Raw genomic sequence first — 14368 nt, forward strand, 5'->3', positions numbered from 1 at the left:
ATAGTTAATCTCATTCAGTAACTCACTGGTGTGGGGCCTTTCCTTCCAAATAAAGTTGCGAAAATATGGAGGCCAGTCAGCATCTGTGAAGAAACCCTTTTTTCATTTTTATTACTTGCCCAACCTATGTTTATTCAATTAACAATAAATTCTTGCCACCATTTCTGTTTACAGTTACATTGTCATTTTTAAAACCAGTGATTAAAATAGGCTGAATCAGAGAACAGTGTGTTTTTTCAAAAAGGGTAATGAATTCTGCTCATTTTCTTTCCATTCATGAGTTTTCAACTGCTTTCCTTCAAACCCGAGCAGCAATATCCAATTTCATCACTAGTATCTCTCCTCACATTCTGGAACATAACCTTTTTATCACTGCCCCTGAAGCGTTTCCTCATCCTCCTCACTGCTGTACTCCTCCTCCGATTCTTCTTCGCCTTCCCATTCTGAGGACTCGATTTCTTCTTTCTCAATTTCCTCACGAATCAGCAGCTTCTTAAAGATGTCAAACTCTTCCCAGGTCGACTTGGCCACTTTAGCCAGGAAATAGTCCTCGCTGGTGGTCAGTATGTCCTTCGGTTTAGGGTTTACAATCTGAGTCTGTCCCTTCTTATCTGGAGTCTGGTAAAGTCCTAGCCTCTCCAAGAAGATGTGACGATGCTTCAGTTCTTCCAGTGACACCTGGAATAATCCTGATTTTGTTATTTCTGGCTGTTTCATTCCCATTCTGAAGTAGGCATACTGTGGGGGAAATATGGAAGACAGTTAATGTCGCGGCAAAAATATGGGTTCATAATAAGTGCCACTATCTAGTCCAAAGATGTGCAGGTTAGGTGGGATTACGGGGATTGGGTGGGGTTATGGGGAAAATAGGTGGGGTCTTCTTTCGGAGGGTCGGTGCAGGCACGATGGATCAAATGGCCACTTTCTGCACTGTGGATTCTATGGACAATGTAGAAGTCAAACATTTTTGGAAGGGGAAAGATGGGATGTTGTGATAAAAGAGAACAATATCAGTGCTGTGAATAAAATATCTTTTCCCCCTTCACCAGCATCTCTCATTATATGTATGCAGCCCAGAGTTCAGAATCTTGTCATATTGCTTGACTCTTGAGTTTAGCATTTTCTCCCACATTTAATTTTTCACCTGCATCATCCACCTCTTGAGCTGATATTTTAAGCCCTGTTATCCCCTCACAACTGATCATTTCCTTGCTGGCTTCACTGTTTATATCATTCATGATTTTACAACCATAATTCCACAGCCACCTGCCCTTTCCACAATTCAGTAGTATCCCAGGAGTTAGAGTAGCCTGACCAGGCTTTCAAACGCCTCATTGCTTTTCCCCACCCTACCCCTGTGCTCTCCATCCTATGTCCCTGCGCACACTATCCAGTGCTCTACAGCTTTGCTTCTTCAACGCTCCTCCATTTGTTCCACCATGGGCTGCTCCCTCGTTTTGGTACTCCTGTGAATTCTGCACCTTGTCACCTACCTCTCTTTAAGAACCTCAACGTCCACTCATTATCCACTGCCCTGTAAAAGTATTTTCAAATATAGTTAACACTAATCCAAGTCGTTACTTGTAGGATCCTGCTCCAGCTGCACTGTCACAAGTTCACATGTAGGGGCTGGTTTAGCACAGTGGGCTAAACAGCTGACTTGTAATGCAGAACAATGCCAGCAGCGCGGGTCCAATTCCCATACCGGCCTCCCCCGAACAGGCACCGGAATGTGGCGACTAGGGGCTTTTCACAGTAACTTCATTGAAGCCTACTTGTGACCAGCGATTATTATTATTACTTCAGAAAAGCACATCCTGCAGTACCTTAGAATTTTACACTGCAGAATAAAGGCACCTGGGTCAATGCGCAGGTGCAGACTCTGAAAGATCTCCCCACTGTTTAACTGTCCTCAAAACCTTCTGTATTTAAAAATATCTCATTCTCTTTATTGTTTTCTGTTGATGCATTTATGCGCATTACGAACGGGTTCCTCAGAATTCTGCAATCGTTCTCCGTTTAAGTGATACTCTGCTTTTTTATTCTTCCTGCCAAAGTGACCAACTTGACGTTTTCCTACATTATACTCCTTCTGCCCACTTCTCAACCTATCTAGATGTCTGCATACTCCTTATGTCTGCTTCACAACAGAGGTCCAGTGCAGGCCGATGAAAGATGAACAGAGAAAGTATGCCAATCTAAGACAGGTTAGAGATTGCTCTATTTACCCACCTGTCCAAGACCTGGCCATGATTTTAGTTGAGGAATATTTGCGTGCAATTATAAAATTGGAATGGATTTTGTTACTTGGGGGATGGGGAGGAGGAAATGTAAAGTCTGGTATTAGTAATGTAAATATTAATAAGAAGGTAAGAAATAGGAGCAGGGGAGTAGGCCATTCGGTTCCTCTAGCCTTCTCTGCCATTCAGTAAGTTCATGGTTGATTGGATTGTGGCCGCTTGAACTCTACTTTCCTGTCTGTCCCCCATAACCCTCGTCTCAATCAAAATCTATCCAACTCAGTCTTGAGTATATTCAATGACGCCCGCCTCCACTGTTCGTGGCAGAGAATTCCAAAGATTAACGACTCTCTGAGGGAAGAAATTCTTCCTCATTGCTGTCTTACATGGGCTACCCTTACTCTGAAACTATGCCCTCTCGATCTAGTTTTTCCCACAAGAGGAAACATCCGCTCAGCCCTATCAAGACCCCTCAGAATCTTATAAGATTCTTCAATAAGATTGCCTCTCATTCCTTTAAACTACAGGAGGTAAAGGCCCAACCTGTTCAACTTTTCCTCGTAAGACAACCCTTCAACCCCAGAATCAGCCTCCTGAACCTTCTCTGAACAGCTTCCCATGCAATTATATTCTCCCTTATTTAAGGAGACCTAAACAGTACTCCAGGTGTGGTCACAACAGTACCCTGCACAGTTGCAGCAAGACTTCCCTACTTACTCCACCCCCTTTGCAATAGATATCAACATTCCATTTGTCTTGCTAATTACTTGTTGTACCTGCCTGTTGATGTTTTGTGATTCTTGTTGCAGCATTCTGCAGTCATTCTACATAATTAAAAATTCATTTACGGGATGTGGGTGTCGTTGGTGTAGCCATCTGGGATGGCCAAGTCCCGATTACAAAATGGACACTTGCAAAGAACGCAGGGAGAATTGGACAATACCGAAAAAGCAAGCAGGTGCAAGGTCTGTCTGTTGATTAGAGCCTTAGCTCTCAGACAGGACCGGTACTGCAGAACCATCTCCATACTAATGAGCCATCCCCGGGAATAAAAGACAACATTTAGGTAAACAATGCTAAGCCAGACATCCCGGCGCCAGAGGAGACTAAAACAAAGCAGACCAACGGCCGAGGACACGCCCAGCAACCAGGCAACGCACCCCTTTATTGGAGGAAAATTGATAGGAACGATTGGGAAACAGCCTAATTAATTGGGGCCAAGTTCAAGGCCCGCCCAAAAGCACGCGAAGCCCTTTTGGGTATAGAAAGGATTCCCAAGAGAGAATCGCTCTCTTGGCCTTGGCTCTCAGCGAGGAAACCCGCCAAAGCTGCTCCAGACCAAGTAAGTTCCCAGTCAACGCACACTACGAGATAGACGCTCCTAGTTGCTATCCTCTAAACAGCTCACCCAGCAGCCTCAGAACCGAGAAACAGCCATTGTTCCTCTGACTGAGTGGGCACCCGAAGCTAAGTAAAGGCTTTTAGTAATAGTGATAGTTTAGGTTGTAGAGTTTTATGCATCAGTAGATTTGACTGTGTGTAAATAAATGAGCATTGCTTTTGAACTTACTAACTGGTGTATCGAGTCTTTGATCAGTATTCGGTTCTGAACCTTGTGGCAGTATCGAAAGATACCTGGCGACTCTTGAGCAAACGTAATTAAACCGAGCCAAATGAAGAGACAACAGCAAGTTAGCAACATTGGTTAGGCCAGCATTTATTGCCCATCCCTAGTTGCCTTTCAGAAGGTGGTGGTGAGACGCCGCCTTGAACCGCTGCAGACCCTGAGGTGTACGTACACCCACAGTACTGTTAGGGAGGGAATTCCAGGAGTCCCAGCAACAGTGAACGAACGGCAATATATTTCCAAGTCAGGGTGATGAGTCACTTGGAGGGGAACCTCCAGGTGGTGGGGTTCCCAGGTATCTGCTGCTCTTGTCCTTCTAGATGGTAGTGGTTGTGGGTTTGGAAGGTGCTGTCTAAGGAGCCTTGGTGAGTTTGTGCAGTGCATCTTGTAGATGGTACACATATCTGCCACTGTTTGTCGGTGGTGGAGGGTTTGAATGTTTGTGGAAGGGGGAGCAATCAAGCGGACTGCTTTGTCGTGGATGGTGTTGAGCTTCTTGAGTGTTGTTGGAGCTGCGCTCATCCAGGCAAGTGGAGAGTATTCCATTACACTCCTAACTTGTGCCTTGTAGATGGTGGACAGGCTTTGGGGGGGGGGGGGGGGGGGGGGAAGTTACTTGCCATAGGATTCCTAGCCTCTGACTTGCTCTTGTAGCCACAGTATTAATATGGCTAGTCCAGTTCAGTTTCGGATAAATGGTAACCCCCCAGGATGTTGATTTAAGTTATATTCTGCTTTTCTATTTTTCCTGAATTATTCTTAAGAATAATTTTCAACATAAAAATCAAATTAGAATTTGCCATAAGGCTTGATCCAGAAAGAATTACATTGGCCAGTTATTGTTCGTACGGAAGTATTTTCTCAATAAAATGCAATAGAGAGCAATGAAATGAATTAAGTGTATGTATGCAGAAATTCGGTTTGATGGTGTTAGTTGAGGGATGAATGTTGACTGAGATATCAGGAGAGACGACTCCTCTTCAATCTGCGCACTGTGATTTTTAACATTTAACAGGCTGAGGAACTAGAATTTTGAAAAATCCACAAGACATAATGATTGTAACAACCAAGATTAATGCCTTTTAAATGTCATTTGCAATAGAGTACGGTGTGAATGATTGCATCCCAGATGCTACAACTCTAAGACTTTTTAAATAGAGTTTTTAACTTCTCCCATTAAACATTTCCTGGTGAAAGTACAACTTTTTACAAACACCTAATTTGAAATCTATATAATGTCATAAAGGATTGTCCATCAAGCTAATAAAGGAGAAAAGGGGGCAAGAGAACGCATAAATAAAGCAGGATGGTCTAACACAAGAAAGCCTGACGAGGATGCATTCGTTACCTGGAACTTATATTCCAATTCTTCCAATTTCTCAAAAAGGACATTAGGTGAAGTGCGGAGGATTATTATGATCTGCTGACCTGTGAAGATACACTTGTCTTTGAAGAAGCGCACTGTGTTGTTCACCTGCTTGGCAGAGAGATTCAGGATCTGCGGGGATTGCAGCAAGACACGTTGTAGACTGCCTAGAGAAAAAGGAAATGTACACTGAGAATCTGTCCCAGGACCTGCAGACTGTCCCAGTACACAACATATTTCTGCACTCTGACACCATCACTTCAATGCATATCAAACTTTCTAAAAAATACTTCTATTCAAATTTTTCATTTTATACAATACAAAATAACCAGAAAGAATAGACACATACATACAAAATCCCTAACATACCACAACCCCTTGCAGTACCTAACCCCTCCTCCATCCCACCTCCCCCCTTGACAACTAGCAGTGACCAATTCCATGAAATTAACAATAACCGGCAGCCATCTCCAAGAGAGCCCCCTATTGCTCTCCTCTCGGTGTACTTGACATTCCCGAGGTATTAGGAACTCCATCAGGTCTCCCAGCCACACCGAGGCACTGGGTGGAGATGCCGATCTCCACCCCAGTAGCAGTCACCTCCGGTCAATCAGCGAGGCAAAAGCCAGGACATCAGCCCCCCCGAGCCCTTCTGCGACTCCGGCGAGTCTGATACCCTAAATATGGCCACTAGGGCTCCAACTCAATCATCAATGGTGCTAATAGAGAGCCAGAAACCCACAAGCTTGGGACAGGACCAGAACATGTGCCCACTTGAGCAGGGCTTGCACCTGTCCTCCACCCCTACAAAGAAGCAAATCATTCTGTGCTTGGTCAGGTGTGCCCTAAACCCTACTTTAAGTTGGCTCAAACCAAGCCTCGTGCTCAAGGACCTGGAGTTCACCCTGCAAAAGGCCTCACTCCACAAGTTGAAACCCAGAATGGGTCCGAACTCCTCCTCCCACCTAACTTTAACCCCACTACTGGCACCAAATCCTCTGACATAATCCGTCCATAAATCCTCGAAGCTCCTTCCTCCGACCGAAAGAATTCTGTCCATATGAGAGGTTGGCTGTGCCACATAAATGTCGGGAAACTCCATTTTGCAAGTTGTGAACTTGGAGATGTATAAATAAATCTGAACCCGAGAGCCCAAACTTTTCCCTCAATTCCTCAAGACTGGCAAACCGTCCCCCCAGGAACAAATCGCAAATCTTTCCAGCCCCTTCCCTTCCCTTCCCACCCCCCTGAACATGACATCTAATCTCGCCGGCTCGAACAGATGATTGGCACAGATGGGAGCCAGCTTCGACTCTGACCTCAGTTTAAAATTGTCTCCATATCTTCAAAGTGGAAATAACCACTGGATTGGACGATACTTTGTCAATGAGAACGGGAGCGAGGCTGTCACCAATACCCCAAGGCCAGATCCCCCCTCCACCCCATAACCTCAATTCTATCTGCACCCACGTAGCCCCTGATTATTACACCAACCCAACACCTTTTCTGCATCACTTGCCCAGTAATAGAACATCAGGTTCGGCAACACAAGGCCCCCAGGCTGTCTATCCCTTTGAAGGACTGCCCTATGAGTTCTCAAGCTCTTACCCGCCCATATAAAGGATGATATCGGTGGTGGGGAAAATGCTGGAGTCAATTATTAAGGATGAAATAGCTGACCATTTGGAAAATGGGGACAGGATCCGTCCAAGTCAGCGTGGATTCACTAAGGGGAAATCACGCTTGACAAATCTCCTGGAATGTTTTGAGGATGTGACCATTTGAGTGGACAAGGGTGAACCATTGGATGTTGTGTATCTGGACTTTCAAAAAGCCTTTGACAAGGTTCCAACAAGAGATTAGTGAGCAAAATTGAAGTTCATGATATTGGGGGTAATGTATTGATGTGGATAGAGAACTGTTTGGCAGAGGGTGGGAATAAACAGGTCCTTTTCTGAGTGGCAGATAGTGACTAGTGGGGTACCGCAGGGTTCACAATATATGATTTGGACGAAGGAATTGCATGCAATATCTCCAAATTTGCAGATAACAGTAAGTTGGCTGGCAGTGTGTGCTGTGAGGATGATGCAAAGATACTGCAGGGTGACTTGGACAGGCTGGCTGAGTGGGAAAATACTTGGCAAATACAACATAATGTGGTTAAATGTGAGGTCATCCACTTTGGTGGCAAAAACAGGAAGGCAGATTAACTGAATTATATCAGTTTAGGAAAAGTGGAAGTGCAACGAGACCTGGGTGTCATGGTGGAAGAGTCACTGAAGGTTGGCCTGCAGGTTCAGCAGGCGGTGAGGAAAGCTAATGGCATGCTGGCCTTCACAGCGAGAAGATTTGAGTATAGGTTTAGGGATGTCTTGCTGCAATTAATAAGGCCTTGGTGAGGCCACACCTTGAGTATTGTGTGCAGTTTTGGTCTCCTAGTTTGAGGGTGTCCAGCGAAGGTTCACCAGACTAATTCCAGGGATGGCTGGACTGACATATGAAGAAAGACTGGATCGGCAGGGCTTGTACTCACTGGATTTAGAAGATTGAGAGGGGAAACATACAAAATCCTGATGGGACTGGACTGGCTAGATGCGGGAAGAATGTTCCCGATGATGGGAACATCCAGAACTAGGGGTCACAGCCTAAGAATGAGGGGTGAGCCATTCAGGATTGAGATGAGGAAGAACTGCTCTCAGAAAGTTGTGAACTTTGGAATTCTCTACCACAGAAAGCTATTGAGGCCAGTCCGTTGGATATATGCAAAAGGGAACTAGACGAGGCCCTTGGGAGTGGGATACTGAAATTGCATGATCAGCCACGATCATATTGAATGGTGGTGCAGGCTCGAAGGGCCGAATGGCCTCCCCCTGCACTTATTTTCTATGTTTCTATGATATCAACTGGAACAGAAACAAAAATTGTGGCAGAATGTTCATTTTGATCGACTGCACCCTGCCCGCCAAGCACAGGGGAAGGTTATCCCACCGTTGCAGATCGGTCTCGACTCTACCTATCAAACTAGAATGCATATCAAACTGGACCAACTTAATGGAATTCTTCAAAGCTACAGAAAGGGCAGGTAAGGGTAGTGCAGGTCGTTGGGTCAAAATCCTGGAATTCTCTACCTAACAGCAATGTGGGTGTACCTACACAACAAAGACTGCAGTGGTTCAAGTGGCAGCTCGCCATCACCCTCACAAGGGCAATTAGGGGTGGGCAATAATTGCTGGCCTAGCCAGTGACACCGATATCTACTAAAAATGAATTCTAAAAATATATATCTGGCTTTTGAAAAGGCGTTCGATAAGGAACTGCATAGTAGACACATGACTAAAGTAAGGGCATGTTGGATATGGAGCAGAATGGATAGTAAACTGGCTATAAAATAACTCCGGAATCCGAAGAATAATTGTGAAATTTGCAGATGACACCAATTGGGTGAGTATCATGAATAGAGAAGAGGACTGGAGTCCCTCGCTGCCAACTCTACCCCTCTCCCTGAGAACAGCCTCAGATTAAATCAGTCTAATGCAACTTCGATGTCATAATTGATCCTGAAATGAGCCGCTGACCTCATAGTCACGCCGATGCTAAGACCGAACGCTGCCTTTCTCAGCTCATCTACTGCTGAAACTCTCATTCCTGCCTTCAATACCTCTAGACTTGGCTATTCCAACATGCTCAAGGTCGGTCTCCCTCATTCTACCTTCTGTAAACTTAACGTCCCACAGCAAGTTCCATTCCCCTATCATTGCTGCGCTTGTTGACCTATACTGGCTCCCGGTCAAGCTATGTCTTCATTTTAAAATTCTCATCCTTATTTTCAAATCCTTCCCTGACCCCAGCCCCTCCCATCTCTACAATATTCTCCAGTCCCACAATCCGCCGAGATATCTACATTCCTCTAATTCTGCCCACTTGAGCATTCCCAATTATAATAATCCACCTGGGCCCTAAGTTCTGGAATTCCTTCCTTACATCTCTCTGCCTTCACTTTGCTTTCCTCCTTTAAGATACTCATTGAAACCCACCTCATGAAGCCCACATACTGTAGATGTTAGCGTATAAGTTGCCCTAGGAAGCCTCAAAAAAATCCGTTGAAATATGGGGTCCGACTTTTATGCCCAGTATAAAAGTGAACTGCGAGCATGGGTGTGGGGATCGTCGCCATTTTGAAACGTCATCAGACTCCAAGATAAAGGGTGGATGTGCCTCACGTACCTTCCCAGCACAACCAGTATTGCCTGCTTGATCTACACCCAGATATAAGGTGCCAGGAATTACAAACATTTGGGGGGAGTGGCAACAGATTGAGACAAAATTGCAAATGTGGGTATAATATATCACCGCTGAAAAGTGGGAGTACAGCCATACACCATGCAAAAACATGACGTTCGGGAGGAGAAAAACAGGGTTGTCTTATATGTCGGGTCAACTTCTATCCCATGATGTCAGTACTCTTTGGAAAATATGTTGCGAAATGGGGTAGAGAAGCAGATGAATCTGGGGGACGTGTACACAAATCAGCAGTGATACAGAAATGAGAAGCGATACCTATCAGGAAAGATATGTATCTGAGCTCTTTTCCCTACAAAAGAGAACACCTGAGGGGTAGCCTGATAGAAGGCTCCAAAATCATGAAAGGGTTTGATAGGGGGTAGGCAAAGATGTTTCCATTTGTGTGGAAGATCAGAAGCAGGGGCTTAAATATACGAGTTACTAATAATGATGCAAAGAGAGATTTCTTCATCCTGAGTGGTTAGAACATGGAAAGCAATACCACTGGGAGTGGTCGAGGAAAATAGCATTGATACATTTTAGGGGGCACTTGGTAAACAGGAGGAGAAAAGAATAAAGGGCATGTTGATGGGGCTCCAGGAAGAAGGGTGGGAGAGAGCTCACGTAGAAATGGCCTGTTTCGAAGCTGTAAGTCCTATGCAAATTGTGTTATTCTCGGCAATATCACACACAGATGGATCGTAACAAGGCAATCGCAAATACATTGTTATTCAATACACTTTCAAATGAACAGTGTTATTTAACAGAGTGTCGCGATTCAATGCAGTGTCGCAGGGTGTCGCGATTCAATGCAGTGTCGCAGGGAGTCACACACCAATGCAATACACCATTCCTGTGAGCCAACGATCCATCTGTACAATCCATCCAAACGTATGAATTAGAAGTAGGTCACTTGGTCCCTCATGCCTGCTCTGCTATTCAAAAAGATCATGGCTGATTTGATTGTAACCTAAACTCCACATTCCCAAATACCTCCCATAACCTTTACTTATCCATCTCTGCCTTAAAAATATTCAAAGATTCTGCTTCCAGCACCTTTTGAGAAGAGTTCCAAAATCACAACCCTCAAGAGAAAAGAAACTCTCTTCATTTCGGTCTTAAATGGGTGACCCTTTTATCTTTAAACAGTTCTAGATTCTCCCACAAAAGGAAACATTCCTCCACATCCACCCTGCCAAAACCCCTGAGGATCTTATAATCCAAGTCATTTGGCATGTCAAACATAACAATAATGTATTCTAATAAGTTTTGTTCCATTAATCTCTCATTAATAAAAGGACTCCTGTGTATAAAGTGACTTGCCTCAGACAACAGGAGAAGTCCAATGCCCCAGAGGCAACAGACACCAATGGTTATGACAAAGCGAAGCCAGTGCAGAATGGGCTGCAAGACAAGACACACATAAAGTGATCCCCACCGTTCTGCTGTAAATGCAGCAGGCTTACTATATCTAGGTTACCATCTTCATATGATGTATACTTCCCACACAACATACTCAATTAAAACCAGCCAGATCTGTAATCACCATTACCGTACCTTCTCCCAGACCGTGCTTCTGCAGGTTGTCAATGCGTGACTGAAGTTGATGCTCCTTCACTCCAAACAGTTCTGGGCATTTCTCCAGGACCTTAATGATGCTGTTTTGGTTTAGGCCAATGAGGTTGAGCATGTAAAGTGCAGGGAGAGTCTTTTGTGGAGGCCATGCAGCAATACTGGGATTCAAAGCAAGCAGCTGCTTCACTTGAACCTTGCTGAAACCCAGCTTCAGAATGGATTCGGCCACACTTTCAAACCCAGACGCATCGATGTCTGACTTTCCAACATGTTTCGCAACAGTTTGGCGGAGATCTTCCAGAAACTCGGATTTGATCTTTGGAGATAAAAGGGAGTCAGGTGAAGTTTTCTCAGGCTGACGGAGAGTCCTGGCTGTGGAGAACCTACAAGAGGTGTATCTCCAAGATCTTGAATTTTGAGCGTTGTATTTATGTGTAGAGGGAAGCTGCCAGTACCCGACCGGGGGCTGGATCCGCTGGAGGAGGAAGTGCAAGCGCACAGCCTGAAAGATAACAACAGGGACCAGGGTGAGGAAAGAAGGGAAATAGTCCACATATCATTTTAACAAAAACAAACAGCACTGTTTGGACTCGAAGCCTGAAACCATTGAAATTCCACTGTGTCCTATAGTGAGGCAGTGGAGAGACCCAGCAGGTTACACTCGGGGCTGACTGAATTTCATTTATCCATCACAATAGCATTCATCAGGGCAGCACGGTGGCGCAGTGGTAGCACTGCTGTCTCACGGCGCCGAGGTACCAGGTTCGATCCCAGCCCTGGGTCACTGTCTGTGTGGAGTTTGCACATTCTCCCTGTGTTTGTGTGGGTTTCACCCCCACAACACAAAGATGTGCAGATTAGGTGGATTGACCACGCTAAATTGCCCCTTAATTGGAAAAAATTAATTGGCACTCTAAATGTATAAAAATAGCATTCATCAAATTATCTTTTTTTTTAATAAATGTTTTATTAAAGTTTTTCCAATGAGCGTTATTACATAACAAAAATAGAAATACAGATGATAATAAAAAATAACAATAAACATATCCCAAAGTTTACAGAGAAACTACTTACACAACAGAATTTTTAAAAAATGTTTTAAACAGAACAAGGTGGGTTTTGTCTCCATGCCCCAACTCACATTGTATCAACAGTACCCCCACCTGAACCCCCCCCCCCCCCATCCCCCAGGATGCTGCTGCTGCTGACACTTACTGCTCCCCTAGAAAGTCAAGGAAAGGTTGCCACCGCCGGGAGAACCCCATCAAGGACCCTCTCAAGGCAAACTTTATTCGCTCCAGGCTGAGGAACCCCGCCATATCGCTAACCCAGGTCTCCACACCCCGGGGTTTTAAGTCCCTCCACATTAGCAAGATCCGTCTCTGGGCTACCTGGGAGGCAAAGGCCAGTACCTCGGCCTCTTTCGCTTCCTGCACTCCCGGATCCTCCGACACCCCAAATATCGCTACTGTTGGACTCACCTTCACCCGAGTATCCAAAATCCTAGACATCACCCTCGCAAACCCCTGCCAGAATTCTTTAAGCGCCGGGCATGCCCAAAACATATGGGCATGGTTTGCCGGACTCCCTGCACATCTCGGGCACCTGTCCTCCACCCCAAAAAACTTACTCATTCTTGCCGCCATTAAATGCGCCCGATGCACCACCTTAAACTGAATTAAACTGAGCCTGGTACATGATGAGGAGGGGTTCACCTTGCCCAGGGTGTTGGCCCACAGGCCCTCATCCAGCTCCTCCTCCCACCATTCATCTCATTATCAAGCACTATAGGATTCAACTCTTCTTTTCCAAAGTATTTATTAAATACAGTCCTCCTCCTCCCCTCATATCTTGATCAACACCCACCCCCACAGAGTCAGCCCCTCACACGGGCTCCGGGAATCAATATTTTTATTGTCACAATTCTAGATTACTTTACAATGGAATCAGCACCTTCAGTGTCCCTCTCCCTCCCTCCTTCAGCCCAACTCTGCTCATCCCTCATCCTCTACCCTCTCGCTACCTCCCTCCTTGTCCTCTACCCTCTCCTCGACCTCCCTCCTCTTCCTTTACCTCTCTCTACCTCCCTCCTCATCTTTTACCCTCTCGCTATCCCCCCCCCACTCTCTATCCCCATCCCCCATCCCCACCCCCCATTCTCTATCCCCCACTCTCTATGCCCACCACCCCACTCTCTATCCCCCCCCACTCTCTATCCCCCCATTCTCTACCGCCAACCACTCTCCCCCTTTGCCCCTCTTCCCCCTTCTCATTGCTCCCCTCCTCCTCCCACTCTTTACCCCCTCCCCCCGTCACCTGCCCCCTTTACCACCCCTCGCCCTTTATCCCCGCTCCCCTCCACCCCTTGACCTCCCACCCCTCTACCCCCCTCCCCTCCACCCAACCCCCCTGCCCTCTAAACCCCTCCCCTCCACCCCCAACCCCCCTCCCCTTTATCCGCTTCCCCTCCAACCCTTGACCACCCCTTTACCCCCCTCCCCTCCGCCCTTTTACCCGCTTCCCCTCCAACCCTTGACCACCCCTTTACCCCCCCTCCCCCCCCCCACTCTCTCCTCCCCCCTCCCCTCCCCACCCCCCCTCACACCTGCTGTGCCACCCCGTTCAGCCTCCGCCTCATTGCTGGACCAGTTCTGTCTGTGTCCGTCGGCGACTGGGACTCTCCAACAACGCGTTCCCCGGAAGAATGTTCCGCCCCAGATGTCAAGGTTCCCCCTGCTGCCTGCTGGCAGGTCCAATTTGTGTGGTTGTAATGCGAAGCAAAGGCCAGTTTTGGATTGGCTGCCTGGATTGTACAATGATCTATTGACAGTGGAGTTGTTCCCCAGTTGTGTAACTACCCAGATTAATATATTTTGTGGAAGGCGGGATGAGGAGGAAAGAAAACTGATTATTTTGTTTAAAGTTGCACTTTAGCTGAAACTGATAGAGCATTAAGCATAAAGAAATCTGATGAACAGCAATAATAACATTTGCGCTTTCATAGAATTTAGTGCAGAAGGCGGCCAGTCAGCCCATCAGGTCTACTCCAGCCCCTGAAAGGCCACCTACCTAAACCCAAACCTCCACCCGATCCCCATAACCCAGCAACCCCACCTAACATTTTGGACACTAGAGCAATTTAGCGTGAACAATCCACCAAACCTGCACATCATTGGACTGTGGGAGGAAACCCACGCAGACAAAGGGAGAACGTGCAGACTCCGCACAGTGACCCAAGCAAGGAATCAAACCCATGTCCCTCGCGCTGTGAAGAAACAG

At 46.1% G+C, this 14368-nt stretch overlaps 1 protein-coding gene across 3 annotated transcripts; it reads right to left on the bottom strand.

Annotated features, from left to right (window-relative positions):
• Positions 1–84: 84 nt before the first annotated feature.
• mterf4 (mitochondrial transcription termination factor 4) lies at positions 85–13818 on the bottom strand. Of its 3 annotated transcripts, none has more exons than XM_072474858.1 (4): positions 13695–13818; positions 11072–11591; positions 5216–5400; positions 85–738 (listed from the first exon to the last, which is right to left on the bottom strand). In XM_072474858.1, the coding sequence occupies exons 1-4, from the start codon at positions 13725–13727 to the stop codon at positions 370–372; spliced, it is 1107 nt and encodes a 368-aa protein (XP_072330959.1). In that variant the 5' UTR covers positions 13728–13818; the 3' UTR covers positions 85–369. The 3 variants fall into 3 exon arrangements, with proteins under 3 accessions (XP_072330959.1, XP_072330958.1, XP_072330960.1); XM_072474857.1 differs by lacking the exon at positions 13695–13818 and adding an exon at positions 12571–13146; XM_072474859.1 differs by lacking the exon at positions 13695–13818 and adding an exon at positions 12571–13160 and having other exon boundaries at positions 585–738; positions 5296–5400.
• Positions 13819–14368: the final 550 nt, after the last annotated feature.

This window comes from Scyliorhinus torazame, chromosome 14 (genome assembly GCF_047496885.1).
Source record: "Scyliorhinus torazame isolate Kashiwa2021f chromosome 14, sScyTor2.1, whole genome shotgun sequence".
Taxonomy (NCBI): Eukaryota; Metazoa; Chordata; class Chondrichthyes; order Carcharhiniformes; family Scyliorhinidae; genus Scyliorhinus; species Scyliorhinus torazame.

What these genes read in the sequence shown, in the direction of transcription:
- mterf4 (XM_072474857.1), bottom strand. Translation starts at nt 12,735, where the DNA reads ATGGCGGCAAGAATGAGTAAGTTTTTTGGGGTGGAGGACAGGTGCCCG. An exon ending in TTTTGGATACTCGGGTGAAG is followed by an intron (nt 11,592 to 12,570) that starts GTGAGTCCAACA and finishes GTTATCTTTCAG; the next exon opens with GCTGTGCGCTTGCACTTCCT. An exon ending in AATTGGAATATAAGTTCCAG is followed by an intron (nt 739 to 5,215) that starts GTAACGAATGCA and finishes TTTCCCCCACAG; the next exon opens with TATGCCTACTTCAGAATGGG.